Below are 27,980 nucleotides of genomic sequence, written 5' to 3' on the forward strand. Positions count from 1 at the left end.
AATGCCGTCTGGTTCCTGTTCCTGGTGGCCAACTACCACTGACAATGGCAGTTGGCTTCGGCCCCTGTTCAGAGGGCTGGGCCCTGAAATACCCCGAGGGTTAAGTGGCTGAGGTGTTGGCCCACCCACTTGAGAGCAAGAGGGACTGTCTCCTCTTCCAGTGGCCCTTTGGATGACAATAAGGGGAAGGGGTGGGGAGTGGCCAAGCATGGCAATTTTTGACAGTGTGCCCAGGCTGACTGCATTGGAAGCAGGTCATCAGTGATTTCAGGAGGGACAGGGAGTTCCCACTGAACCCTGCCATGGAAGGGACTGAGTGGTGGCAAGAGCCATATAATGGGCATACCATTTTAATTTTTCCTCCTCTCTCTGTTCCTGGCTATTCCTAGAAACTTTCTCCCTGTTGTTAAAGACCTTAAAGGCTGTATCAAGTAAGACCAGGAATGGAGTTATTGAGCCTGTTCTAGTTTTCTCAGTCTCTGTCTGATGTCAGGAGAAGCCTGGCTTATAAAATGGACTGCAAGAATAGCCTGTCCAGGAGTTCCCATCGTGGCGCAGTGGTTAACAAATCCGACTAGGAACATGAGGTTGAGGGTTCAATCCCTGGCCTTGTTCAGTGGGTTAAAGATCCAGCATTGCCATGAGCTATGGTGTAGGTTGCAGACACAGCTTGGATCCCGCATTGCTGTGGTTCTGGCGTAGGCCGGAGGCTACAGCTCCAATTAGACCCCTAGCCTGGGAACCTCCATATGCCACAGGAGTGGCCCTAGAAAAGGCAAAAAGACAAAAAAAAAAAAAAAAGAATAGCCTGTCCATTGGTCTCAGGGTCCAAATTAGTGTATTTTCCCATGGCCTCTGCTAGACAGACCTGGAAAAGGGCTGGGTTTTCAGAAGGTTCCTCTGTGACTTTCCTGAGCCAAACTAACAGGTTTGATGAATGCCTTTTTCATGCCCTATAGTAGACAGGTAATCATGTAATTTCTCCCAGTAAGCCCACCTGCTGGCCCATTTTCATTTGCTTGGTACTTCCATCCTGGGTCTACCCAAGGGACTACCTCTGTCCCTGCTGCCCTGTTTTCATTAGCGTTTCGAGCATGTGCCTCATCTGCCCAGGCCTGGACCAAGGCCCAGAATCTGGTTTCCTCTTCATGGGTATAGCAAATGGTTAGAACCACATGAATGTCTTGCCAGGTCAGGTCAAAGGCTATGGTAAGTGCCTGGAATTCTCTAATAAACGTGGTAGGATCCTGGCTAAAGGAGCCTAGTTTACCCTGGATATGGGAGAGGTCAGACCTGGGGAAGCGGACGTGGACCCTGATGGTGCCTAAAACTCTATGAGCAACTTCCCTTAGGGGGAGCATGTTGGGCCTTGATTCAGAGTGCGGGGCTGTTTGTGACCCGGTGAGGGGTGGAGAAAGAGAGTTTGTGTCTGGGTACGGAGGTGGGGATTGAGGAGCAGAGGGTTGAGGAGGAGGCTGGTGAGATGGAGGACAAGAAGGATATCTGGTGGGGAGGGGGAGGAGTGGGACAAGGTGACAGAGCAGCAATGGAGAGACACAGGCGGCAAGAGTCCCTTAGGCCCAGATTTTGGCTGAGGGCCATGAAGGCCTGGATGTAAGTTACCTCAGAACCCTTTCCCTTGTTTTCAACAAAAAAGATCAAGTTGGAGAATTGTATTATAGTTTAGTATTCCACCAAGAGGCCATTGTTCTTGGTCTCCCAAGAGGCATCCCTTTTTTTGTCTCAGTGACATCTCCATGCAACTAAGGCACAAAGCACCAACCATCTCCACAGTCGCGTCCAACTAGGAAAGGTGGCCAGAGACAACTGGGGAGTCAGGGAGCCCTGTGACTAGGTCACCCTAAAATGGAGGGGGAATTCCCAGGAGCCAGCTGGGAAGGGAATTGACTTATAGTTTGGAGATCCTCCAGGACATGGAAGAAGTTCTCAGGATGACACAGGAGCAGCGAAGTCCTTCAAAGCCAATCCAGGCCAAGGAAGACAGGGTAAAGCTAACAGGGAGAGAAGGTTGGGGATTCTGCCTTACAATCCTATCAGGGAGGCGGAGGCCAAGAGATGGTGGGCTCTGTGTTTTGCTTTAACCACTATGTGCTTCTTGTTGCATGGAAATTGTCTTGATGGCGGCAGACACTCTAATAGCCTTGTCCATTCCGTGACCTCCTTACCCTCTCATGGGTGTCTTTAAGTGGCAGCAGTGTGCTAATCACCTTTAGGTCTTCTGTCCCATGCCCACCTGATATCAGTTGGCCTGGTCCCCAGCCTGGAGAAAAAAGAAGAGAGGAACTCTGACCTCTTAGGGCAGCAGTTACTAAGGTAAAGTGAGCAGTGAGGCCTTCAAAACACAGCAGTGTATAATTCCTCAGTTGCTTCCACAGCCACTAGCCTGTTCACAAAAGTTTCCAGAAAGAGAAAAGGGAGAAGGTGGGGGACAGATCCCCAGTAGGGCCACCAAAATGCTGTGGTCTCTCACGCAAGTGGAAAAAGATTTTTCTGGATTTAAACCAAGGTGTAGAAAAGACAAGTATATTGAGGCAAGAGACACTGTTAATACAGTGGACTGACTTCTGATAATCAGGAAGAGCCGACTCAGGGCACATGGTCATGTCTGTTTTTATAGTCCAGTGACAAAGGAGTTCGAGGAATGGTCTTGCCATTTACCTGTTGACCTGCGGATTGGTTAGGGAAGAATGGGGTCTTCTGATACACTTACTGGTTGGTTGGGGAAGGATGGGGTCTTCGGATACACCTGCTTGTTGGTTGGGGGTGGGTCAGGGTAAGGAGTGGGCTACATACCTTTTTTGGTGGGGGACAGGAAGGACTAGGCCAGGTTGATCAAGGGGAGGAGGTGAGGAATGGGCCACATACTTTTCCTAGTAGGGGGAAGGAAGGAATAGGCCAAGTTGTGCTGGGGTAGGGAGGTCCTTAGGAACATTGTAACAATTACAGTGAGAAAGGTGGGATGATAAGGGTCTAGCAAGTCTTATCTCCACCAGAGGCTGAGTTTTATTTCCTTGGAGAAGCCTTGAAGTCCCACAAAAACAAATGATGGAAAAATAGAAATTCCCACCAAACACACTGCCTAAGGTTTTCATCAGTTCCATAGAGAGAAAGAATTGAAAATCAGTATCCAAACTTTCTTAGTATGTCATTGATAGTATATGATAATGCTTAATTTAATTACATAGTAATTTGCATATAATTATCATTACTCTATGGGCTTGAGTTCTAAGTTTAATAACTCCTCATGGCATAGTTATGGATAGTTTATGTTAAAATATTAAAGGTATAAAAAGCAAATTATGTGTAATTATGCATTTAATGAGTTGCCTTAACTGAAAAAAAAATGAAATTATAAATATATTGAAACTACCTTAGAAAACCCAAGACATACAGAACCAAGACAAACCTCCCCCTTTAAATAGCAGACAAAAAAATGAGTCTTATTTCCTAAAAATAAGAAATGGAGGACACAAAAAGTCCTTTGTGCCCAGGAGCCCCATAGGGCTTATTTTAGGAAATAAGCCTCATTCGGCCTCCATTACCTTCCATGAGTTCCAAAGGGCAGCTCTAACCTGGGAAGGGAGGGGTTATAGAGACAAGGGAGGAGCAGTGAAGAAACAATAGTGCAGCCTTGAGGCAGGGTCCTGATTCCCCTTCAAGGGAGACACATGACAGAATCTTCTTCAAGCTCTTTTTCAGAACTAAAACCCCAATAAATAGAAGATGTTAACTATTTCAAGCAGTCTTCATTCCAGGACCATTAGAACCTACCCCAGGGCCACTAAACACCAGCTTTGAAGAAGAATGCAAGCTTACACCTACCCTGATCCTTAACTGTGGCCCTATTTTCCACTCCCCAAACTGTAAAACCACCTCCTATTCTCTCCCAAGGGAGAGCACAGTCTTTAGGGCTTTAGCCTCCTGTAAAGCAAAGCAATAAAAGCTATTGCTTTTATAAAAATAAAAGCTATTTTTTTCTCCTTCACCCCAAAATCTGTCTCAACGTTTCTTCTAACTTAACTTTTCCCAGGTCCCCCATCCAATAAAAGATTAATGGTACTGGATGACCCAGGAGCCCACTGATCGTCCACTGTTCCCAAGACCTTCAGGAAATGCTGATTGACGGATACAGAAGAGAGAAATAAACAGGGTGAACTGAAAGCCACTACTTTCCACAAGCAATGAGGCTTCTATCTCCTTTTCCTCATGAGCATTATCTGATTGTGTTACTGGCTATGAATCTCAAAGTCTACCCCATTCCCTGATCTCACCATCCCCTGATGAAGGGGCTGACCAATTCATGAGTTTTCTGGGACAGCTTGGAGTTTGGGTGTGAAGGGTATTACTTTGTCCTCTCACAAAAAGGAAAGAAGGAAAGAAACTGAGTAAAGAGACTAGGAGGAAAAAGACGGCTGCGTTCGGGGTTGTCCTAGCTCTCTAGGTTCGCTAGCCAGGCCTTCTTGGGCCCTGGTAAGTATACGACCCCAGTCTTGATGGTTACTGGCACCTAGCGGGTTGGAAGAGTTCTCTATCAGCCCAGGCGGGGCTTCCCGGCACAGGTAGGACGAGGATGTCAGGAGCTGAGGCCCTATGTAGCCGCCAGAGGGCGCGAGCGCCTCAAGTCCACGCGCGATGGCGTCGACCCGACCAGGAAGGAAAGGTGGTCGGCCTACTAGAGGTGGCTTCGGTCCGCGAGCCCGCGGGGACAGCGGGGCCCCGCCTCGCCCGGGAGCTGCCGGTCTCCGCGCGCAACGCACCCGCCCTCGCATTCTGTTCCACCCGAGGGCCCCACCCCGATCTGCGCTTTGCTGGTTGACCTCGACGCCCGGGCGGGGTCGGAGGGCGTTCTAATCTCCTCGCCCACCTCGCGGCCCTAAACCCGGTCCGAGCCGGAGGCCTGCGCGAAGGAAGCAGCCAGATCTTCCTAGAGGAACGTCACAGGGCCAGGCCCGGGGGCACCCCGTAGGCGGGCGCGGCGCTCCATCACCCAGCCTCCTCGTAACAATGGCCCGGGGGGCTGCGGGCGAGGCGGCTGGCGCAGAGGAGCAGGGCCGCCGGGGCTCTGGAAACCCCGCCCCTCGACCAGCTCCCTGACAACGCGGGCCGGGCCGCGCCGCCTGCTCCCCGCCCCTCGCCGCCCCGCACCAGGCGGGGCCGGGGCCAGAGCGCCGCCGCCGCTGCCGCTGCTGCTGCAGCTTCTGCTCTGCAGAGAGGGGCCCGGGGCCGGGGTCAGGGAGCCCTCTCTCCCACCTTCTCCCGCCGCTATGAGCCAGGGAAGTCCGGGGGACTGGGCCCCCCTTGACCCCACCCCCGGACCCCCAGCGCCCCCCAACCCCTTCGTGCATGAGTTACATCTCTCCCGCCTCCAGAGGGTTAAGGTAAGGTGTGGGCGGGGGGCGTCGGGAAGACTCTTGGGAATAGAAAAGGCCTTTTGGAGCTCTGGCAATGATGGGGCTGGGAATCCGGAAAGGAGGTGGGTGGATAGGCTAGCGGGGCGGGAGTCCGGGGGTGCGCACGTGGGGGCGGCGGGGCGGTGGGCGAGGAGTCCTGGAGAGAACACGGGCTTAGGTGATCGGCAAGCTCGGAGGTGTGTGAGAATTGACTAGGTGAGGATGGTGGACTGCCGGGGACCCAGAGGTAGGGTAGATGGAGGACACTGAAGACTGCGGATTACATCCTGCGGAGGCCGATGGGCTAGGATGGAGTTGGAGGCTACGGATAGCCGCGGGTGGGGGCAAGGGCCTGCTGAGAGCTTCTGCGTGGTTGTGACTTGGAGGAGGTTTCTGGGCCCGGAGCCTGCACCCCCTGTGCCCTTCCAACAACCCCTCTTCACCCCGCCGCCCCCCCCTCCCCGCACCACCCCCACCCCCCGCACTGCAGCACCTCCTGGTGGGGGTTGGAAGGAGGTTGTGAAGGGGGTTGGCTACAGGAAGTGGAGGGCCGGACCAGCCTGGGGAAGCTGGGGAGTGGAGTGGTGTGAGAAGGGAGTGTCCAAGGTTTCTTTTGCCTCCGCCTCCGCTGTCGCCGGCTCCTGGGGCTAGGTTTGTTTACCTGCCCTCTCCCCGGGGCAGCCCTTGGAGTCACGCTGGCTCCTGGCAACCCCTACCCCGTGGAGTAGGGCCGAGCTCCTCTTCTCTCTCCCATCCTTCAGTACTGAGGGAGTGCTGCTCCTGCTGGGCAGAACCAGAGACGGTCGAGGGTCTGAAAAGTGGACCTCTCTGAGTGTTCCACTCCCCTGCACCCCACCTCGGGCCCAGAGTGGAAAGAATGGTGCCCCTGATTTTTGTTAGACATAGGAGCTATTTATAGAAGGGGATGTGATGAAAAAGAACTGTCTCTAGCCTGTTCTACATAGAGCACAGGGCTGGGCATTTTAACACTGGTTAACATTAAAGCCTCTTAACAGCCTCAGTTGTATAGGTGTGGTGGGGACAGACTGAAAGACAGAAAAATGAGGCCTCTGATCCTATTGGTATCTTCATCCCACCTTGGGTTCCAATCCCATCTCCTGTTCCACACAACTTGCCGTCTGATCTCCAGGGGTGATGGTCCTTTGCTCTGGGTCCATCCTTGTGGGAGAGGGGAAGACTGGAGGAAACATCTCAGAGCCCTGAAGTGGCCTTCTCTCCCACCCTCTGCAGTTCTGCCTTCTGGGGGCACTGCTGGCCCCCATCCGAGTGCTTCTGGCCTTTATCGTCCTCTTTCTCCTCTGGCCCTTTGCCTGGCTGCAAGTAGCTGGCCTTACTGAGGAACAACTTCAGGAGCCGATTACAGGATGGAGGAAGTAAGTGAGGGGCCCCAGAGACCCAGATTTTCACTCCTCTTCCCTGCTGTCCATTCTGCTCCCTCTTTGAGAAGAAGAGGAGGGAGGGTTCTGAAACTCCCACCCAGAATGGTCCCAGAGTAACCAGAGACATCAGCCCTTTGCCAGAGTAATAGAGGGCAAAAGAAGGGCACCTGCTTTCCTGGGTGTGTGAGAGAGGGGCGGGATCTCTGCTTGCATTGATGCCGAGCCTTGCCCTGCAGGACCGTATGCCACAATGGGGTGCTGGGCCTCAGCCGTCTGCTCTTTTTCCTGCTGGGTTTCCTCCGGATCCGAGTTCGGGGCCAGCGGGCCACTCGCCTTCAAGCCCCTGTCCTAGTTGCCGCCCCCCACTCTACTTTCTTTGACCCCATTGTTCTGCTGCCCTGTGACCTGCCCAAAGTTGTGTCTCGAGCTGAGAACCTTTCCGTTCCTGTCATTGGAGGTGAGAGATTAAGAGGGGTGAACAACTCTGGGCAAAAACACACAGGAATCGGATATTCTGGAGAGAGCGGGGAGGGAGAAGTTAGAAAGGACGGCAACTGATGCTGGGGAATGAAATGCAAATTAACACCGTTTATGAAACAGCCTCTTAGACTTTGACCTCTGTGCGAATTAGAAGGGAGCAGGGAGCTCTGGTTAGTTCCCTAAAAGGACAACACACCAAAAAAAGGAGGGTCCCCCACTGAGGAGCATCTCCTACTGTTGAGGAAGGGGAGGCTGCGGGTGTTCCTGCGTCTGGGTAGAGACCAAGTGTCGCCTTGTACCCTCTCTGGACCCCCAGCCCTTCTTCGCTTCAACCAAGCCATCCTAGTATCCAGGCATGACCCAGCTTCCCGGCGCAGAGTGGTGGAGGAGGTCCGTAGGCGGGCTACCTCAGGAGGCAAGTGGCCGCAGGTGGGTAAAAGGGTCTTCAGATCACCTCACCTTTTATGTGCTCCCAAAGAGACTTCTCTTTTCTCTCCTCCCCTTCCACCCACATCATTCTGTCTGGTCCCTTGGTTTTCTCCCCAGGTATTATTCTTTCCTGAGGGCACCTGTTCCAACAAGAAGGCTCTGCTTAAATTCAAACCAGGTAAGTAAAACAGTAATAGATGGTAGAACGGTAGGAAAAAGCCCCAGATTTGGAGAGAGACTCTGGAGTAACCCAAGGAGTGGAGGGGTGAGGGAGGAAGGAAGACAGGAAACCTCCTAGCTGGCGCTGAAAAAACACCGGGAGTCAGAAAATTCTAAATGAAATGGAACCATGCCAAATGTCATTGCAGAGCTGTTCCAGACCCTTGTACTTCATGCTTTTTAGCTACTTCCATGTACTAACCTCTGTCTCGGGGGTGGGGGTGGAAATGGGATTTAGGAGCCTTCATTGCAGGCGTACCTGTGCAGCCTGTCCTCATCCGCTACCCCAACAGTCTGGTAAGTCTTAGGGCTGGGAGAGGGTGGAGGGGCATGAGCCCACCCGGAATGGGAATCAGTGAAAGCTGCTTGTGGCACCATGGGATGTGCATGTTGGGGTGGGGCTGAGTCAGGGCCAGGGCCTCTGCTCATAGTTCCAGGGAAGAAAAGTCATGTCTTTCTGCCCCCACCTCTGCTTCTCCTGTAGGACACCACCAGCTGGGCATGGAGGGGCCCTGGAGTGTGAGTAGTGGTGTTCCTAGGGAGAGGGTGGGGAGCAGGGTCCATCAGAACTCGTGGCCCATCTTCCAACTTCTAGACAAGGTGAACGGCCACTCTTCATCCTGGGACGGAGAAATCTAGAGAGGGGGATGGCTGTTTCCCTCTGTTTTGTTCTGTCTCCTGATACAATCTAGAATTGCTTTTAGCTATCCTACCAAATCATGTTTGCTGTGATTGTAGTGCCTTTTGACTTACTTGCTTATCTAAGTGATTTTTTTCCCACAGTTCGCCATCGCCACCAGGCTTGCCTTTTGCCTTCTCCCCAGTTACTCAAACCCCTCGCCTGCACTTCTTGCTGTGGCATAGCCCTGCATGGCTTTCTCTCTTATCCTGTCACCTTTCTGGCCTCTCTGTCTCCCAGCTGCGTATTCATCCAGCTGACTGTATGGCTAGTAGTTTATTTTTATGTGGGGGGCGGTATACAGAACTTGCCACTCCTGTCTTGGGTTGGGAGGGGCCTACAGTTAGATGTTGATGAGCATCCGAGGTCTCTTTTTTAGACTCAAAGTCCTCTGGCTCACAGCCTCTCAGCCCTGCAGCATCGTGGATGTGGAGGTATGACTCCCACAGGCGGGATGGGAGGATGGGCATCTGCTGACCCAGCTTTGGGAAAAGAAGGTGAGAGTGGTGGCCTCTAGTTTTGAGGTCCCGATGAGAAGTGTGTGTGTGTGTTTCAGTTCCTCCCTGTGTATCGCCCCAGCCCAGAGGAGAGCAGGGACCCCACCCTCTATGCCAACAATGTCCAGAGGGTCATGGCACAGTGAGTGTCCCACAGAGGGTTTCCTAGAGCAGATATACAGGGCAGAGGAACCACAGGGGTGGGAGGAGGGGTGAGGTTTTGGAACCAGATAGGGGAGTGGGGGGAACAGGGGGCTGTTGGACTGCAGTTGGGGAGGGGAGGGTGAAAAGCGCCTGATAGCTCCCTGGCCAGCAGGCCAGGGTCAGTAATGCATCTCTGCTCCATGCCCCCCTGTGTCCCTCATGCTGTAGGGCCCTGGGCATTCCAGCCACTGAGTGCGAGTTTGTAGGGAGCTTACCTGTGATTGTGGTGGGCCGGCTGAAGGTAGCACTGGAGCCACAGCTATGGGAACTGGGAAAGGTACTTCGGAAGGCTGGGTAAGTGACCTTGAAGAAAGAAATTTTTTAAAATGGGAAGGTAGAGAAAAATTTTGAAAGATAATGGAATTAAAGGAAGGAGGGGAAAGGGGAGAAAAGTAGGAATGGCGTTCCAGAGTTGGAGTACATCTTAGAAAAATACCAGGTGTACCTGTGCTGGGAGAATTCTTGAGACTGGGGCCAAGGTCCTGCTGGTTATGTGTTCATCAAGAAACTGAGTCAGCTCTTCTTCAACAATTCCATTGTAGGCTGTCCCCTGGCTGTGCGGACACTGGGGCAGAGCCAGGCCGGAGTCGAATGATCAGCCAGGAAGAGTTTGCCAGGCAGCTACAGCTTTCTGATCCCCAGATGGTGGCTGGTGCCTTTAGCTACTTCCAGCAGGTAAAGGAGCTGGGACGCCCAAGTTTTAAGGACGGTACCTGAGGGGCTGTGTCAGTCACATTGGATGGCCAGTTTGGAGTCTGGACTGGATGTTCTTTTTTGGTTTTGTTTCTTGGTTTGTTTTGTTTTGGTCTGAGTTGGATGTTCTAACAGCTACTGTTAGATGAACATCTGAAGTCCACTGGGAGACTCATTTTTTTGTAGAGTATACAGTGCATTGAAGAGCAATTTCTAGTCATTGTAGGGAAGAACAATGGAGAAATAGTTGGTCACTGAGATCCATAATTTCTGAGCCACTTTAGAGTTTGACACAGATGGAAATCATATGACCTTGACTGCCACTGTGCGAGGGTTTCAGAGAAGAGTCCTAAGGTTAGGTGGGAAGATGACCTGTGATAACACAGGTCAGTTACATTTGGGACCCAGAAGTATCTGCAGTATTTGAACAGATTTTTTAATATCCCAGAGCTTATCTGGGGGATTCCTGAACTTTCTCAAGAATCTTGGCAAGCCGTGTATTTCCTAGAACTTAACCAGGTTTTCCTGTTGAATTATAATAACCCCAGAAGATTTTTAATGTTTAAGAATGGTCCCAAGGAGCTCCTTTTTTTGTTTTGTTTTGATTTTTGGGTTTGGTTTTGGTTTTTGTCTTTTCAGGCCTACAGCCATGGCATATGGAGGTTCCCAGACTAGGGGTCAAATCCAGAGCTGTAGTCGCTGGCCTACATCATAGCCACAGCAACACCAGATCCGAGCTTCATCTGTGACCTATGCCACAGCTCACGGCAACACAGGATCCTTAACCCACTGATTGAGGCCAGGAGCTTAAACCTGCATCCTCATGTATGCTAGTCAGATTCATTTCCACTGAGCCATGACGGGAACTCCCAAGGAACTCCTTTGGAACTAAGATGCAGACCATGGTTACCGAGAGTGACCCAGATGTGCTGATTTCTTGGATTGGGGCAGACCGTGTCTGAAAGGAGCTTCTCATCATAACCTGTAGCAGAACAGAACCAAAACCATGATGCCCTGAACCCCCACAGATGTGGCACAGCAGGCATCCTCAGGTGGTTTTATATATATATATATATATATTTCACCTGGTATGAAATTATACCACTGGCCCCCTTTTAGTTTGTTGGACCAGTTCTCCCACATAGTCTGAATCAAAAGAGAACCAGTTTTTCCAGCTTGGGTCAGGAATGCCCTGCTCGTATATAAGAAACTTGATGGGAACTTCAGTGTACCTGAGGGATTCCCTCATGCCTAGGAGGTCCCTTTATGGAAGTGCTTTGTCACCAGGTAGCTTGACAGGTGTAGCTCAAGCAAACCTATGCCCTGAGAGAACTCTTGGGGATGCTGGAGAATTTAGTTTCAGGGCTCACAGGTCTGAGGGAAGCAGACACAGGGGTCACCCCCATGCCTGCTGCGAAGAGGGAGGTGCTGAGGTCTGGAGCAGGAGGGAGGACACAAGGTTGGTCCCTGCATCGTCCTGGTTTCTCTTCCACCCTCCAGGATGCCAGTGGTTTGGTGGACTTCCGAGATGTCACGCTCGCATTGGCAGCTCTGGATGGGAGCAGGAGCCTAGAGGAGCTGACTTGCCTGGCCTTCGAGGTACCTGGAAATTGTGAGGGCGGAGGGGCACGTGGTTGCTGTGCTTACCCCACCTGGAGGTGTGTGTGGTATGCTGTTCCCAGGAGCTTCTAGATAGTAGGTGCTCAGTATGCACCCCCGGGTCACATCTGATTCGCACAGCCCTAGTGTGTCTATGCTGAGGCCTTGTTGGGAACAGGGAGGTGATATGATGATTATAATTCTGCACAGAGGGCCCTGCAGGGAGGGTGGGAAGCCTGGGCCCTGCACTCTTGGAAGAGGAGGAGCCTGTCAAGGCAGACCTGCAGGGCGATGGCATGAGGAGAGAGCTTGATTCGCATCCCTTTTCCTCCAAGCTTTTTGCCGAGGAGCAGGCCGAGGCGCCTGGCCGCCTGCTGTACAAGGACGGCTTCAGCACCATCCTGCACCTGCTGCTGGGGTCGCCCCGCCCTGCCGCCGTGGCTTTGCATGCCGAGCTATGCCAGGCCGGACCCCGCCAGGGCCTCTCCCTCTGTGAGTCACTGCCCTCTGGGGCCAATGCAGGCACTCGGGTGCCACCAGCACTGGGCTGGGAGGAAACAGGGCTGGTGCCAGTGCAGGGAGTCAGGATGTTCAAGAGGCTAAGCTGGGAGGGAACCGGCTCGGGAGACAGAGGATGTCAACAGGGATTTGAGACAGTGAGGCTGAGATGACAGGATAGGATGGGCCAGTTCTGAGAAGAGAAACCCGGGACCCTCTTCCTCTCCTCCTTAGGTCGTTTTACTTTCCCCTCTCGCTTTTACCATCCAGGTCAGTTCCAGGAATTCTCCCTCCACCACCCGCTCCACGGGAAGCTCTTCAGCACCTATCTGCGCCCTTCCCAGACACCAGACGCCTCCTCCCCAGGCAGCACCCCCGCCCTGGCCAACGGGACTGTGCAGACCCCCAAGCAGAAGGGTGACTGAGCACCTTGACCTCCCCAGCTCACACTGGCCCACAGACTCAGGGCAGCACCAGGGGCCCACCCTGGGCCTCAAGCCCAGCTCTGTCCTGCTTGATTTTTTTTGTTATTATTATTGGTTTTTTTAAGTTGGTTTTCATTTTTCGTTTTATTTTGTAAGAAACTATTTTATATATAAATATATATCTATATCTATTTAAAAAAAAGGGAAGCTCAGTCACACCGATGGTGTCATTAGCTGGGAAGGAAAGGGACTGATGGTTGCAGGCCACCCATGGGAAGGCCCTAAACAAACATTCCCAAGGTCGGTCCTCTTGGCCACAGACAGATGTATCCTCCTCACTTCCAGACCAACAGGGTGCTCTGCAGAGCATGCAAATCTCCTTTTGTCAGACCCTATAAACACTTTCTTTAACAGGCCTCCTCACGAACCTCTTTTCGGCCTTTTCCCTCTTGTCCTGTCCTCATTAGAGATTAAAAAATAGCTGACTACTATTCCACATTTAATAAAAATCCTGCTGAGATAGATTTCCGCCCCCCCCCAATAGTAGAGGCAGAGAGCCATGTCAAGAACCAACCCTACCTGCAGATCAGACCTGCCCACCCACACCCCGCTCCCCTTGGGGAGGGGGGGTCCTGCCATGGGATGAAATTGGGGACATCACAGTCCTTTCTGTCCAGCTTCTTTGCAAGAAAGAAAAAAAGGCCCGCTCAAGGTGCTATATCCAGGCACAATGATAGTTAGATTTAGAAAATAGATCTCGATCCCAGAAATCTGACTGGTTAAAAAGCACTTTGCTATCTATGGGCTTTTAAAGGGGAACAGATAATGGTAGGATAGCCAGAGAAGCCCTCCCAGCACCATGTCCAGGCTTTTGATGAAAGGGGAATCAAGTGACCACTGGGGACCCTGGCGCTGGGGCTCATCAAGGGGCCGAGACAAGGCTGAAGGCTGGGAAGGCTTCTGGATACATCTAGTCCAAGGCTACCTCACCTCCTTTCTTCTCGGCATCTTATCGCATCTAGCAGCGAAGACATGAGTACAAAAGGGCACATTGAGAACATTTTCCAACAACAAAATCTTTTATTCATGTTAGCTTTTTCTCCATACAACTTGCAAAGGTAACTTTCCCTGGACCGCTCACCATGGGCACCACCTCCAGCCTAGCCCTGTGCCCTCCCTCCCCACGCTCACCACTTTGGCAGAACCAGAAAACAACAAAGGGCTGAGAACAAGTGTCTATTGGGGCTAGTCTCCAGGGGATAGGCAGGTGGAACAGGTGGTCCTGCTGCTCCCTACTGGCTGCGACGTCGTTTCTTCCTCCTGCCAGTCACAAAGCTATCCCTTCTTCTCTTACGAGGCTGTGAGGCTCGAGCTGCTCCCAGAGCCTGGGGCTTCTCCCCAGGTGCCCCAAGTTCAGCTCCAGGGAAGGGCCTCTTTTCAGCAGGCACCAAGCTTCCAACTAGAGCTCGCTTCCCAGGCTTGGCGACAGGATGGGGAGCCTGGCCGATGCCCCTTGGCTCAGGAGCAAGGGAGTACGATGCTCTCTGGGTCCCCCGGCCCCCTGAGTCAGGGCGAGGACTGCCAGGAGGTGCCCTGGGCAAGAGGCTCAGTTTAGAGGCCAAGAGGTAGGCAAAGTTGGAGAGTTCTTCATCTTCCTCCACCCCTTTCTCCTTCGCTCTGGCCCCATCTGCTGAACTGCACGTCTCAGTGACAGGAGCTGCTTCTCTCAGAACTAAGGTGTCCCTGCTTCCCCACATAGGGAGAGTGTCTCGAAGGCCCTGGTGAGGGGATGTTGATTTGGGGGCCCCGTGTGCATTAGACCCTTGACCTCCTGGCAAGGGAGCAAGGTCTTTAGGCTCAGATAAGTCAGTATCATCTCTGCCCTCTCCTTGGGGGTCACGAGAATTAAAACTTAGTGTGCAGGTAACCTCCCTGACCCTAAGCTGGAGGCCACGGCCATCTTTCACATCTAGTATGCTGACATGTTCTGTGGCTTCCAGCAGAGAAGAAATGGAATTGCCTCTGCTTCCTGCCTCAGGGCTGGCCTCAGGGAAGGAGTTATCTTGGGTCCCCAGGAGAAGGATACTGCCTTGATTTGCAGGCAGGAGGGTTTCTCTGGAAGCCCCCATTCTCCTTTCTAACAGTGGAAGGCAAACTTCAGCCCACATATCACTGGAATCCTGTATGGTTTTGGGGCTCTGTTCTTTGTTTTCTTTAGGCCTTGAGGCTGAGCTGTTGGCCCTCAGAGATTCTGACAAGCTGCAGTAGTTTATCTCCTCGAGGGCAGTTGTGGTGTCTGTGCCTCCACAGGGAACTATACTGCTTCCCACATCCCCAGGTGCTGTGCTTTCTCCAGGACCCAGAGAAATGTTGCTTCTGGAGCCCAGTGCCTGGCAGTTCCCCTGGCACTCAGTTACACATTCCCCATCATGAAATGCCTCTATGACCTCCTCGATTTGTAAGGGCAACTCCAAGCCTATTGCATCCATCTCATTGCTCAGCCAAAGCCCTGGACTGAGAGAGGCCCTGTCCCTGTCCTCGGCTGCCCTGGGGGAAGGGTTCTGATCATAACTCTGAGCTGCGGGAGGACCTCTGTCGTCTGCCCACTTGGTCCCTGAAGACCCTTCCTGGGGCCCTGCTAACTGCTCCTTCCCCTGAGGAACTACTCCAAGATCCCCTATCTGTTGTCCTGTTTGCAGCACCAGAGCCTGCTTTGCTAACTCCTGTCCTTGCAGAGGAGCCAGCCCTGCAAGTCCAGCATCCATACTGGGAACTAGCTCAAGCTGGGGCCCTTCCTGCCAGCAAAGGGGCAGAGCCTCAGAAGTCCCTTCAGCCACCAGGGAGTGCCCAGGGGATCCGGCACCTCCCAGATGGGCATCCTGATGGGGGAGTATGGGGTTTGTAACCTTCCCAGATCGTCTCTTCATACCCAGGGGCCCTTGAGTTCCCTGTGGAGCTGCAAGTTCTAGCTGCAGGTCCCAGCCACGGGGGGATGGCAGAGTGTTCCCATTCTTGCTCGTCCCCCTCAGACCATCTAGGGCCCACTCCTGCCCACCAGGCACTTCTCTTGCCCTCTTCCCTGGAAAAGCAGCCTTTTCAAGGCAAATGGTGCCCCCAGCCACCCGAGGCCCAGGTGAGGGCCGAAGCCGCCCACCCCCCACTTCATCCTCATCAGAAACAGAAGGACTTGAGTCCGATTGGGCTCCACTGCAACTTGGAGGTGCCTCTGCCTCCTCCTCTTCCAAGGCCAGGAGCCGCTTCTGGACCAGCTAGAAGGAGAGTGGACGGATACTGTTCTAAATGTGGTAGTGAAAAGGGGAGGCTGGCTGACGGTGTGAGAAGGAGATGGTTCTTGGGCAGGGTAGGGAATGCAAACAAGTGGCTTAAGTGAGAGTATCAAAGCCAGATACCATAGCTCTTTTAACACATTCTTGGGTCTTATTCCCATGCTTTGAGCCCTCACTCTCCCCTTTTCCGTGGTCCCTTGCCTACTTGTTGGGCACCCAAAGCTGAATGCTGAAACTGTCATCCCCAGAAGCCATACCATCCAAGGCAACATAGGGCCGGATAAAGTCATGCGAGCTTCTTGTCCTGATTCTCTGCCTCCAGGCTTACCTGGGAAAAACTGAGTCCTTCTTCTTGCTCCAGCTCCTCAATTAAGGCCAATGGATCCCTCTGTTGTTCTGGGGACAGCAGATCTGCCAAAAATCGAGGGTGAATGACAGCCTCCACCTGGGGAACGGAAGGAGAAGTGATGTGAGTCCTTAACAGGAGGTCCGAACCAGGAGGCTCTAGAAAAGCTATGTACCCCCCCCCCCCACTCACACCCTTTCCCTGGGTTGTTATGAACCATCAGCTACACACATTCATATATGCACACAGGTTCCTCAGCATGGGAAAGAGTAGTTCCTAACTGCCTGGGTCAGAAGCCAAGATCTTTGGTTCCCTGGGGTTCCCACCCCAGATCTACTAGAAAACAGGTGCCCAGGCCCAGCCCACCTTGGAGACAAACACCTCCTGAGAACAGAGCTCATCAATGTACGTCAGGAGGCCTGCGTCTGGATACATCCCTTCCTCCCGCTGCTGCTCTTGCTCTTCCTGTTTTCCATCTGACTCCTCGGTGGCGGCGTGACTCCCCACCAGCCCATCCATGATGTCGGCATACTCCTTCACAGCTTCTTCTGGGATCTCCTTGGGTGCCTCCACAGCCGGAGGCCTCTGGGCTTTGCGCTGCCGCCTGCGGGGAGCCCGTGCCTTGGACGCAGCCTTCTTGGGAATGTACACTGAGGGTCAAGGAGGGAAGGAGACATGGGGAGTGGCACGGAGACCACGGCTTCTGCCTCTCACCCCCATTTGTAAGGGCAGCAGCCTGGATCAGGTTAAAGACTGGTTACAGACTGGATCAGGCAAACCTGACAGTACCAGCTGTGGGAGAACATATAGGAGTGGAGGGTCTGAGAGAATCTGTAGGAAGGAGCATGGAATTCCAAGAAGTCCCCTGATCCAGCCCCCATTTCTTAGGCAGAGGAGGTCTTATGGGCCTCAGTTACAGTCTCAGTGAGAGAGTAGTTGGTTTCCTTGGCCAAGATCAATACTTAGTTTGGGACAAACCTGAGAACCCAGGCTCCTGCGTATGTCCTGTTTGGAACATCAAATGCCATTCCCTGGAGGGAAGCTGGTAGAAGCAAGGGCAATGCCTCCCCTGACTGGGGACTGGTTCTGTGTGCCTAAGTTTGAGCTTTTGGAATTGGCAGCCTTACCTGGCTGCTGGCAAACCTCAGGGGCTGGGGGCCCTGGAGGATCAAGTTTCAGGGGCCCTGGAGGGGCTGCAGGAGGCAGGCCTTGTGGCCCATTCATCAGCTGCATGTTCTGAATCTCCTCCTCGGCCTCAAACTCCATGAACCTGCAGATGGAGAGGAAGATCCAGGCAGTGCTGAGAAAACCAAGACCTGTTAGGAACCCAGGCACCAGGGGATCTGCTCACTGGTAGCCAAATAACAGTTCTGGGGAAAACTCATAATGTCACTGCATAGTCCTTCCACCTGCAGTCATCACTGAAGAAGATTATTAAGAAGACAGTCAGTCTAGAGCTTCTAAGCTTCATAGGACAGCCATGGCTTTTTCATACCCAGCATCAATGGAGGGTATACAGCAGTGATTAATACCGGCTTGTTGAATTCAATCAGGCCTATGTTACAGCCTGAGGCAAAATCCTACACAAGGGCCACTCCTCAAGGCCTCACCTGCCCCAGCCTACAACCACAAATAATGGCTGAAATCCTAAAGCAGGGCCTCAGTTGCAATTCAAGGCAGCTCCCACCAGGAGTCAGTCCTGAGATCCAGGAGTCCTAAGGCTGAGACTGGGGTCCTGGAAAGGTAAATCTAGGAGGTATGATTTGGGGGAGAAAGTGACAGCTAAGTTGGAAAAGTTTCATTTTTCTGAGATATTTTTAAAACCATGGAGATCATCACAGAAATGGGGGATATGAGCCACTCTGGACATCTAGGACCTTCCCTAACCAACCTCTTCAAGAACCAGTCTCTTTCTGAGATGATGGGCTAAATGATTTCTGTGCCACTATTTCTAGAGAAAGGTGGCCCCAAGGTCTCCATCAATAGCCACTTGCTACCTGGTCAGTGAGCAGAGAAAGAACCTGCCTAGTAGAGCTTATCTCCTCATTGCTAGGTTCCCTTCAAGCATGAAATAATAAAAATACACCAGTTGGGCTCAAATCCCATCCTAACAGCTTCAAGATCAAGGAAGGCCCCTATATAATTCAAGATCTGGAGGAGGGAGAGCTCCCAAGAGGAGATGGGACAGAAAAGCCAGAGGGTCAAGGTGGTGGGAGGAGCAGGGAGGATCCAGGAGTCTAATGTACGCCCCTCCTCCAGCATCCCTTAAAGTAACCATACCCCCACAGACCCAAGCCTCTCTTAACTGCCCCCATCCCCCCCAAAGAGGATAAGGGTGGGTCGGACTCACTTTTCTGCCATCTCGTAAAAGATCATCCGGTCAAAGTTGCTGGTCCGCTCCCATTCCTGCACAGCCCTTGGCAGCCCCTCCTCCAGGGTCATAGTGGGCTTCAGCCGGGCCAGGGAACGAAGCACTGGGCTAAGAAGCCCCATTGGGTCAGTTACATTGTAGAAGGGCACCCTGCCCCCCATCCACCTGCCCTGACACCCACCTCAGTACAGGCCCCCTCAGTCCCTGTCACATCCCACTTCTGACTAGCCTCAGGACCCCCAACCTCCCAGCCATTCATTTACCATACTGGCCTTTCCTTCCCCCCCTGAAATTTACAAACCTCCCACAAAAATCAGATGATTCTTCTCCCCACTTTTCAGGGCAACTATCCTGAATTCTCACAGTGCTGTCCTCAACAAAATACAAGGAAGAAAGCACTCAGTCAATGGGACTCACTGTAAAGTAAGTTTAACCTGCCCAAAGGCCTTTGCACTTAAAAAAAAAAAAAAAAAAAAAAAAAAAGGCACTTACTAACTCAAATGAACCTCTAATTAAAGGCTATGTGGGAGGCTTATGTGTCGGTTTTTGAGTGGGTTTTTTTTTTTTTATTTGTTTGTTTTCCTCTGGGACACCCCTCACAGTCAAATATCAATACTCTTGGAGCTCTTTGTGATCCATTTTTGCCCTTCTGACTTCTAATGAGTCCTCAGTCATTGTGCCTTGAATCACCTGGGGGAGCTGGTTATGGATATCGATTCCAGCACCCCAGAATCCCAAGCTGAGCACGTCACCAGCCTGCCGGGTGACTGGTGGAGGTTCTGGATGGCACTGTTGGGGGGGACCCTACCCAGAGCCCCTGAACATGGGGAGCAGGACTAGGCCAGGAGTTAGAAGTGCAGCCTGCCTCCAAGAGAGAGCGACAGAGACAGAGAGACAGAGAGAGAGAGAGAAAGAGCACTCAGAGATATGTGGAGAAACTGGGGAGTCAGTGCAGTGATCTGCACCAAGGACTCTAGGGGAGCCTTTTGACAGATTCACTCCAGAGTCAGGATGGAAGGGGAAATTCCTTTAGGAGTTCAGGCACTGGAGAAACAACATGTACATATTTTAAGTCCAATAAAATGTGGCATGTGGTGGTTTACATAAAACATTGAGAGTATGGTGCAACTGAGAAAGGCAGTAGGTCTGGGTGGGAAGAAAAGAAAATTCCCCAGATGGCTAACGACCTTGCTTTATAAACAGAACAGCCCATGACCCTGGGCTCCTTGGCTAAGCTTCCGCTCACGCAGACGTTTTGACCTTTTGTGAGTTCTTTTCCCTGCAGCATATGGAGGTTCCCAGGCTAGGGGTCAAATTGGAGCTGCAGCTGCCAGCCTATGCCATAGCCATAGCAACGTCAGATCTGAGCCGAGTCTGCAACCTACACTACAGCTCGCAGAAACACTGGATCCTTAACCCACTCAGCAAGTCCAGGGATCGAACCTGCGTCCTCATGGATACTAGCCGGGTTCCATTAACCACTGAGCCACAACAGGAAGTCCTAGATTGCCTTTTTATAATAACAACAACAGTAGCAGCTGCCATTCAACAAGTCAGTCACTGTGCCAGGCACCCTGCTAAGTACATCATGTGCATTAACTCATTTCATCTTCTCAGCAACCCTCCAAGGTAGGTATAATCATCCCCTTTCTGGGTGAAAAAACTGAGGGCAAAGATATTAAATGCCGGGGCCCAGGATGATAAATCTAGTGACAGGTGGGGCCTTGGCTCTTGACCAGTAAATGAGCTCTACCACCTCCCTATTTCAACCTGAATTCCCCGGAATAAAATAGGGGCAGTAGAGTTTGGCACACAGGCTCCTTTGCCTGGGCCCACACCATCCTCCCCTCCTACAGAACTAGGTGGGTCCATGCCTACCCCTCCTCATCCTCGCTGGTTTGGACAGCTCAAGTCCACATCAAAAGGTAGTTAAAGAGAAGGGAAGGCCCTGGCACTTGGTATCAGAGACCCAAGTTCCAACCATTGCTCCTAACTTTAGGACAGGGGACCTCCTCCTCTGTAAATGAGGATCACTTAAGATTAAAAATGCCTGCCTGAACTCACAGGGCAGTGCAGATCACTTGAGAGAAGACACCTGAGAGCTTGTCAGACTCCAGCACGTGAGGAAAGGGGCTTATGATCATTGCTGCTGTTGTTATTTTCATTCTCAATAACATCTCTATCACCCTCAGGACCTGCCCTCCTTCAAGTATTCCTAAAGAGCCTAAACTCTTTTGTCCATCCCCAAGTCCTCCTTCTTGAAAAGCCTCTAGGATAATGAATCTCAGGTCTCCGCACTTACATAAGAAAGCAGGAGAGGGCCTCTGCATCAGGACTTTGGGATAAGTGCCTCCGTGCCAAGGCTTTGTAGCGCTGCCAGCGTCGGAAATTCTCATAAACACCCTTGGAGGTATAGGAGAGGTCACCCAGAGAGGGCTTGGATCGGGCGGCTGGAGGACCTCCTTCCCCAGTTGTCTCACGTGGTCCTGGCCAAGCCTTTTCTGGGGGTACAATGGGGGCCAGTTGGGCAGCTGGCAGTGGAGCCTGAGCAGAAAGGCCTGGTGGGCCCTCCTGGCTCACTCCAATAGCCTTGGTGGGCAGGAGGGTCTTCACGTTGGAGGCTGTCAGGAATCCGGTGGCAGGACACTCAGGGCCCCCACAGGGAGCACCTGAGGCAATCCAATTGAGGGCAGTCTGAGTAAGGATAAAGTTCTGAGTTTGAGAGGGCTCAGCCGGCCCCCCTTCTGTCTGGACTTTGACAATGACCTTGCTAGCTCCAGCTCCACTGGGGCCAGGGCCCCCATCCCCTGTTACCAGCAATGGACTAGGGAAAGCAGAGAGCACCAGGGGGTTGCCTAAAGAGAATGCTGGATGCATCGGGGGCTGTGAGGGCTGCTCCCAGGGTGGTTGGTCTGGTGGCCCAGGAGCAGGCTGGGGGAGGGGAAGTGCTGTGAAAGGAGACAGGGCAGCGCCAGATTTCATGGTCATGTCCGGTGCTGACAATGGAGACACTGTAGAGACAAAGAAAAAGAGGGGATGGAGGAGGAGAAAAAGAGACCAGCAGTTACGTCCATCTGAGTTCCACTCTAGTCCCTGAAGAAGCAGGCCACTGATTCTCAACAGGTGAGGAAGGGGGAACTTGTATAGTTTGCAAATGTCCTCCAACTGTTTCTGTCCCTTACTCCCCATTGACAATGACCTCTGAACCATAAGCTCATACCCCATGACACATGCCACCTAGCATCCAGGGACATCTTTTATTCCCACCCATTACAAACACATTCAAACCACCTGAACCCTGCTCCCAGCTGCTCTGTGGCCCCTGTCACCACTCAAAGAAGCACTATTCCCAGGAGCGGGTGTGTGTGTGTGTGGATTATATGTTTGGTTCCCAGAAATTTGTTACATAACAGCAAGGAATGACTAGAGATAAGGGCCAGGAAATGGATTGGGGAGGGCGGTGTGGAGAGGGAGGTTTCCAGAGCTTTAAATAACTGCTGGACGTGTTGTACTTTTATCTGTGATCTTTCTGTTCGGAGCTCCCAGTATCAGAAGTTTAGGATCCACTTTTGAACAAGGCACTGATAACGAAGACTGAAACACAGTTCCTGCTGAGCACGAGCTAGGAGGACTCTAGTCAAAGAAACCAAGGATAAATACGTAAAACATGTACTTAATTAACTGGGACATGTGTCCCTAAGACTTTTAATGATAATAATAGAAGATCATCTGGCTAATTTCATGCTACTCTCCTCCCCCTCTTATGAAGAATATTCCACTGGCAAATTAACAACACTCAGCTTCCTGACCGTGAAGGAGATGATGAAGAGCAGCAAACTTCCCCTGAAGCCTAGAGCAGAGGGCCAGGAATATTCCCCAAAGTACAGAACACCATGAAATGGGTCTGAAGGCCTGAGCTCCTCGAAAGGTGGAAAAAAAACAGAGCACCTCTGGAAAGTGTCAGTTCTCATCGCTGCTGAGTGACCTCCCACCCCTGGCCCTGGGGCAGCAAGGAAACCCACACCCTGAACTAAAGGCAGATCCAGGAGGCTCTGAACAGAGGCACTTACAGCACCTTCTAGTCTAGCTTCCTGGAGAACATTTCCCTACAGACTTGGCAACAGATGACCCCACTGAACGGTTTTCTAGCCAAGACTTCCAATCTCCCCCTACCCAATGAGATGGAGAGCAGCCTCAGCTCAGTTCTCTCCGCGCAAAATCCCAGAGCAGGCTCCAGCTGCCTAAAGAAGACCTCACGACTTGGGCCTCCCCTTTGAAACACTCGTGCCCCTTGTACAACGCATACCCCTGCCCCTGCCATACAGAAGCATGTTGAAGGGGTCCCTCTTCCAGAGAGGCAAGCTGCTAACTGCCATCCCTTCTCTCTACTCAGCACTCTCCTCTGAGGCACTTTGATTGGCCACCCAGGAAGCTCTCTTCCTCCCCCAATCCCCAGTTTTGTTGTTGTTGTTTTGGCCACACCCTCCAGGGGAGGAGGGGAGGCCAAGGATCATAAGCTCATCTCAGCAGGGACTTGACCCCAGCCACATTATGACAACACTGGATCCTTAACCTGCTGCACTACTGGGGAACTCCAGCTCCCACAATCTCCTTCCCTAGCCTTCCCAAGTGTGACGCCTTGGGTGGGGGTCTAGTGCACTCACATCCCTCTAGGTCAGCCCAGGTGAAGCGTCAAGTGTTGAATCTCCGAGAAGTGAGCAGGTGGTAGACTCTCCCCAACCTCCCCCACCTGCAGACTCACCTCCATCTGAAGCCATCCTCTCCGGTTTGGGCACTAACCGTGGCTGCCTGGAAGCCTTCACAATGACACGGTGGGTCCAGCACCCAGAGAGTAACCTGGCTCCAGTAGATACACAGGGATCCAAGGAAGGAATGGTAAACATCAGATCAAAACAGAACTAGAATCTAGGACCCAAGGCATTCTGCAGGGGGGGAGGGGAGGTGGCATTATGGGGTGGGGTTAGGGAGAGATTCCACAAAGGGCTCTGGAAGTGGGCAGTAACCAGGAATTCCCTCCAAATCAGAGTATGGCAACACAATTGTTGCACACCTCTCTGGGGCAACTTGCAGATTCTTTCCTGGATTCCCAACCACATCTTGGTTCCCTACAGAATTCTTCACCAATACATCTAGTTTTTGTCTTTCAATGCTACCCAGTTCTATAACTGACTTCCTATTAATAACAGGTTCTGGCAAACCCTTGACTTAATTCAGTGTTGGCTGTATTTTCTGAACCAAATTCAGAGCACATAGTCTGTGTACTTAAGGATCAAGGGAACAGAATGTTTGAAATTAGGGTTGTCTTAGAAGATCAAGGGCATTGAATTGCTGTATACATATCATTTCCTTGGAAAGCTGTGCTGCAGTTCCCAAACTGTCCACTACCATCAGCTCTGCAGTCCACAGAAGGCTTAGCCTTAACCCTGGCTGAAAAGCCTCCCATTCCATCAAAAACTGCTATTCAGCCTAAAATTTCAAGAGCAAAAAGTCCTTCTTTTTGTTTGTTATTTTTGTTTAAAATTTTTGTTAATAATCTTAATTTTTTAAATGGTAATATGTCAGCATGGTTCAAAAGTCAAACTATGCAAAATGAAATATAACAAGTCTCCAACCATTCCTTTCCTCTGGAACCGAGTTATTTACCCCAGGGAAAACCAAATTTCCTCTGAATCCTTGCAAAGGTATTTTATGCAATTATAATAAACACAAACTATACTCTTTTTAAAAAAGCTTTCAGCTTTTTCTGGTTATAAACTTAATATATATTACAACGTTTCTGCCGTTATAAATAATAACGGCCACCTTCGTAAAGATATCTCGGTTCCAAATTCATTGCTTTAACTAGAAGTCCTATAAGGAGAATTTGTACGTTCTTTTAAAAATTCGAAATACCCCTAAGGGGTGCGTCTTATTAGCTACTCACCACTATAAGAATGGGCGTTGAATTTGTGGTAGAGACTTGAGTTTGAATCTTGGTTCGACCATTAAAACATACTTCACCAGTTTCATAAAATAACTTCACGCTCTTTTCGCTGTACAGAATATTGAATACCCATCATGCACTCTTTACCGCCAATACTTTGAAATAGGGCGAGGGAACCGGATGTAAAAGAGGGGAGGGAAGAAAACCTTCTTCTTTCTTCCCTAAAGTAAAAGGGGTTCTGGGTCCTGGAGCCCTGGTTTCTCCAGGTAATAGAAGCTCACTGCCTCTGAAATGGGTGTGTATCTTGTGATAAAGACAGGATTTTATTCATTAATGTTCAATCTATATCCATCCCTTCCCCCCACTGACGCCAAGCAGTGCCTAGCACACAGTGGGCACACTCCACGTGTCTCATAACGCCTGCAAGTTTGCAACTGGATTGCAACTGGCCAAGTCCTGCGGTAGTGCCCCCTTCCGGCCGGCTGGAGAAAGGCCTAAGTTGGACTACATTTCCCGGCGTGCTTTGAGAGCGAGACTTCCGTCTATACCGGAAGGAAGTTGCCAAACACTTTAGGCCTTCAGTTAGAAGCAGCTGCGGAAGGACCTGCGTCTACTGGCTTCAGCGTGATCATGTTTCTCCAGTATTATCTCAACGAGCAGGGAGACCGGGTCTATACCTTAAAGGTGAGAAGAAACAGGTTGTAAATGGGCATGACGAGAACTGTAGTTGGGAGGGGCGGTCAAGGCAAGCCAGTGAATTGCCTGCCTGGGTGAGGGGAACTAGAAAGCCCAGAAGCTACGCGTAGTAGAAGCAGGAGTGTCTGGCTCCTGGATCCGACCGTCGCGTGTCCTGTCTTCATGTTTACCTTTTTCCGCGTTGCCCCCTCCCCATCCCAGGCCCCATCTCTCATGACTCTCAGTGATAGGGTTTTCTCACCACTCCATTACTGAGATTTGTTATCTCTTTCCTCCTCGAGCAGAAGCTCGACCCCACGGGACAACAGACTTGCTCGGCCCATCCTGCTCGGTTCTCCCCAGACGACAAATATTCTCGACACCGGATCACTATCAAGAAACGCTTCAAGGTGCTTATGACCCAGCAACCGCGCCCCGTCCTTTGAGAATCTCTTAAAATTGTATGCTGCCTGCTAGCGCTCAAGAGACTGTGCAACCAAGCTCTTCGATCTGTGAGCCTTGAAGATTTACTCCAACCCTTGCTCATTAGAATCCGGTCTCATCATTGCCTTTGATCATGCTTGTTGTGAAGCAGTCATGCTAGCATTCCCTTTAAAGGGAAAAAGTTTGAATCTTTTTTTTCATACTTTGAATCACTGCCATGTTATTAAAATGATTTGAAAGAGCTCTTATTTTGTATGTTGTAAGAAGAGAGGATTGGTTTAAAAACAAACGAGGGAGATGAGAGGGAAGAGTACCCCAGGGATACAAGACTTCTTGGTGGCTGCTGTAGCAGTAGTGCTATGCTATGAGTCATAGGAGGGGGCTGGGGAAAGGGAGGAAAGCTTGAGAAAGACTCATCTGCAACAGCCACCTTCACTTGGCCAACCGTTGTGAATAGGAATGCCTTTATGTGTGTTTACTGACCCTGTGGAAATATTCCCAGGCCTTTAGTTCTTTCCATCAAGGAATTCTCTTCTTACATACACCTAACTTCACATTCTGTCTGCTATGTGGAATTCTACATGGATCTTAATTTAGAAGATGAGGCATGAGAGATTCAAGCAGGGATTTTTATTTTTCATGCTCCTCTTGAGGGATCATTTTTATTAAATTGTGGAGGATGTCTTAGGCCTTGAGCTTCTGTCATGGGGTAATCACAAATTTTTAATCCGATTACTTCATAATAGAGGGATGATGAGGCATAATATTGTATACAGGTATCCAAGAAATCCGGGAGTTTCCTGGTGGTCTAGTGGTTAGGTAGGACTCTGCGTTTTCACCCCTGCAGCCTAAGTTCAATACCTGGTCTGGGAGCTGAGATCCCATCTCAGGCCACTGCATGCCTCCAGCCAAAAAAAAAGAAAGAAAGAAATGCTAATGCTAACTTGCTTTTTCCATTCCTTAGGTTAATCGACTCACTATTTCCTAATCTTCTCATTTCTGGCTTTTGACGTTGAATTTAAACGTTTTCTTAGTGCCACTGATTTAAAATTGCCTTTTGGAGATTGCATCCAATTGTACAATCTTCTTTTCCTACATAGGCTTCCAGAAGCAGATGTGACTTAAATAAGCGCAAATCTGATTTATCAAGAGTGGTCCTGGAAAGGGGTAAATGTGCTTCTCTTGGACTCTGATGTTCGATCATCCCAGCAGAAAAGTTATAGTTGTTGACTGCTGAGGGGGAAAAAAAAAACAAAAAACTCTAGGGAGTTCCCGTTGTGGCACAGCGGAAACAAATCCAACTAGGAACCATGAGGTTTCAGGTTCAATCCCTGGTCTCACTCAATGGGTTAAGGATCTGGTGTTGCTGTGAGCTGTGGTATAGGCCGGCAGCTGCAGCTCTGATTAGACCCTTAGCATGGGAACTTCCATATGCAGCAGATGTGGCCCTAAAAAGCAAAAAAAAAAAAAAAGAAACCTCTGGACTTGGGTCACTGTTAATAGAAGGAAGACAGATGATTTCAAATCAATTACCTGCTTATGGGAATGGTGAAATGAGACACACTTCCTGTCAAGCAATTTTTTATTTCTTAGCCTGTTCACTTACAAGCTTTGAATCTGAGGTGTTTTAGAGTTGTCCCATTCTACCAGGGGGTAATGATTGAAGAAATGTTAGAAATTCTGCAAATGGTTAGGAAAAGAATCTGCCCTGGAAGTTTCTTTAAGCAACAGTCAATAAGCTAATTCTACCATTAAAAAAAAATATTGACTGTGATTCTGTCCTTATAAGTTAGCCCCCGCAAAAAAAGGATTAGTATTATTCTGTGCTACCTGCTGTGTAGGTTGAAATGAAAAGGCAAATTGGTTTGAATATACCAGACTTTTTCCTCAAGAGATCTATGTATTAACACTTGAGATGTACTCAAAAATGAGAGAAGAGTCTTTAGTATAAAGTGAATAAAAATATACTATCATTTGAAACAAAACTCTGTTGTAGAAATTCAGGATTTTTTTTTTTTTCTTTTTTTAAACAAAGGGAGCATGTAAGATTTGAATGAACAGCAGGCCTGCCTGAGGAGAAAACTGATCTCTCAGGGAGGTAAATTTCTTGCTTTCTCAAGTAAGAAAGCTGTGAGCCTGAATTAAGAGACTCAAGCTTTGAAGAGATTTACATTTTAAATAGGAATTTTTCATTTTGTTACCTGTATCTTCTTAACCAGACTTTGGATTTTGTGTGTCATTTGATAAAAGGGATTTCTTGGCTCAGGTCTTAAGTACAGTTACGATCTAGTGCTAGAATGATCTTAAACATTTCCACCTATGCTGAGCAAGGAAAGCCAAGTCCCAGATTCTTGAATTCAAATGTCTTAATTGAAGCTT

The 27,980-nt window shown here is 50.6% G+C and overlaps 3 protein-coding genes and 1 long non-coding RNA gene across 5 annotated transcripts in view; 2 read left to right on the top strand and 2 right to left on the bottom strand.

The window, feature by feature from the left end:
- The window catches only part of LOC146401763 (uncharacterized), a 909,931-nt gene that overhangs the window by 723,986 nt on the left and 157,965 nt on the right, over positions 1-27,980 (bottom strand). The gene's annotated exons all lie outside the window — the stretch shown is intronic.
- Positions 5,284-12,558, top strand: LPCAT4 (lysophosphatidylcholine acyltransferase 4). Its single transcript, NM_001145867.1, is given in 14 exon segments — positions 5,284-5,399; positions 6,663-6,805; positions 7,048-7,268; positions 7,608-7,720; positions 7,838-7,898; positions 8,178-8,236; positions 8,424-8,458; positions 8,998-9,052; positions 9,175-9,257; positions 9,488-9,613; positions 9,862-9,994; positions 11,513-11,611; positions 11,947-12,103; positions 12,380-12,558. Coding segments are annotated over 14 exon segments (1,554 nt in total). The 5' UTR covers positions 5,284-5,285; the 3' UTR covers positions 12,535-12,558.
- Positions 13,595-25,159, bottom strand: NUTM1 (NUT midline carcinoma family member 1). 2 transcript variants are annotated; one of them, XM_013989096.3, is made up of 8 exons: positions 24,483-25,159; positions 23,301-23,395; positions 20,841-21,549; positions 18,518-18,646; positions 17,295-17,437; positions 16,534-16,817; positions 16,150-16,266; positions 13,595-15,803 (listed from the first exon to the last, which is right to left on the bottom strand). In XM_013989096.3, the coding sequence occupies exons 2-8, from the start codon at positions 23,314-23,316 to the stop codon at positions 13,827-13,829; spliced, it is 3,375 nt and encodes a 1,124-aa protein (XP_013844550.3). In that variant the 5' UTR covers positions 23,317-23,395; positions 24,483-25,159; the 3' UTR covers positions 13,595-13,826. The 2 variants fall into 2 exon arrangements, with proteins under 2 accessions (XP_013844550.3, XP_084825478.1); XM_084969352.1 differs by lacking the exons at positions 23,301-23,395; positions 24,483-25,159 and having other exon boundaries at positions 20,841-21,838.
- NOP10 (NOP10 ribonucleoprotein) lies at positions 25,055-25,844 on the top strand. Its single transcript, XM_001925450.6, has 2 exons — positions 25,055-25,166; positions 25,463-25,844. The coding sequence occupies exons 1-2, from the start codon at positions 25,113-25,115 to the stop codon at positions 25,601-25,603; spliced, it is 195 nt and encodes a 64-aa protein (XP_001925485.1). The 5' UTR covers positions 25,055-25,112; the 3' UTR covers positions 25,604-25,844.

The sequence above is a fragment of the Sus scrofa genome, chromosome 7 (assembly GCF_054392235.1).
Source record: "Sus scrofa isolate SSC_HxYL_T2T_F1_AM1 chromosome 7, Sscrofa_HxYL_maternal_Yorkshire_Landrace_v2.0, whole genome shotgun sequence".
Taxonomy (NCBI): Eukaryota; Metazoa; Chordata; class Mammalia; order Artiodactyla; family Suidae; genus Sus; species Sus scrofa.

What these genes read in the sequence shown, in the direction of transcription:
- NUTM1 (XM_084969352.1), bottom strand. Translation starts at nt 21,763, where the DNA reads ATGGGGTATGAGCTTATGGTTCAGAGGTCATTGTCAATGGGGAGTAAG. An exon ending in TTTTACGAGATGGCAGAAAA is followed by an intron (nt 17,438 to 18,517) that starts GTGAGTCCGACC and finishes CTCCATCTGCAG; the next exon opens with GTTCATGGAGTTTGAGGCCG. An exon ending in AGGAGGTGTTTGTCTCCAAG is followed by an intron (nt 16,267 to 16,533) that starts GTGGGCTGGGCC and finishes TCCGTTCCCCAG; the next exon opens with GTGGAGGCTGTCATTCACCC.
- NOP10 (XM_001925450.6), top strand. Translation starts at nt 25,113, where the DNA reads ATGTTTCTCCAGTATTATCTCAACGAGCAGGGAGACCGGGTCTATACC. An exon ending in ACCGGGTCTATACCTTAAAG is followed by an intron (nt 25,167 to 25,462) that starts GTGAGAAGAAAC and finishes CTCCTCGAGCAG; the next exon opens with AAGCTCGACCCCACGGGACA.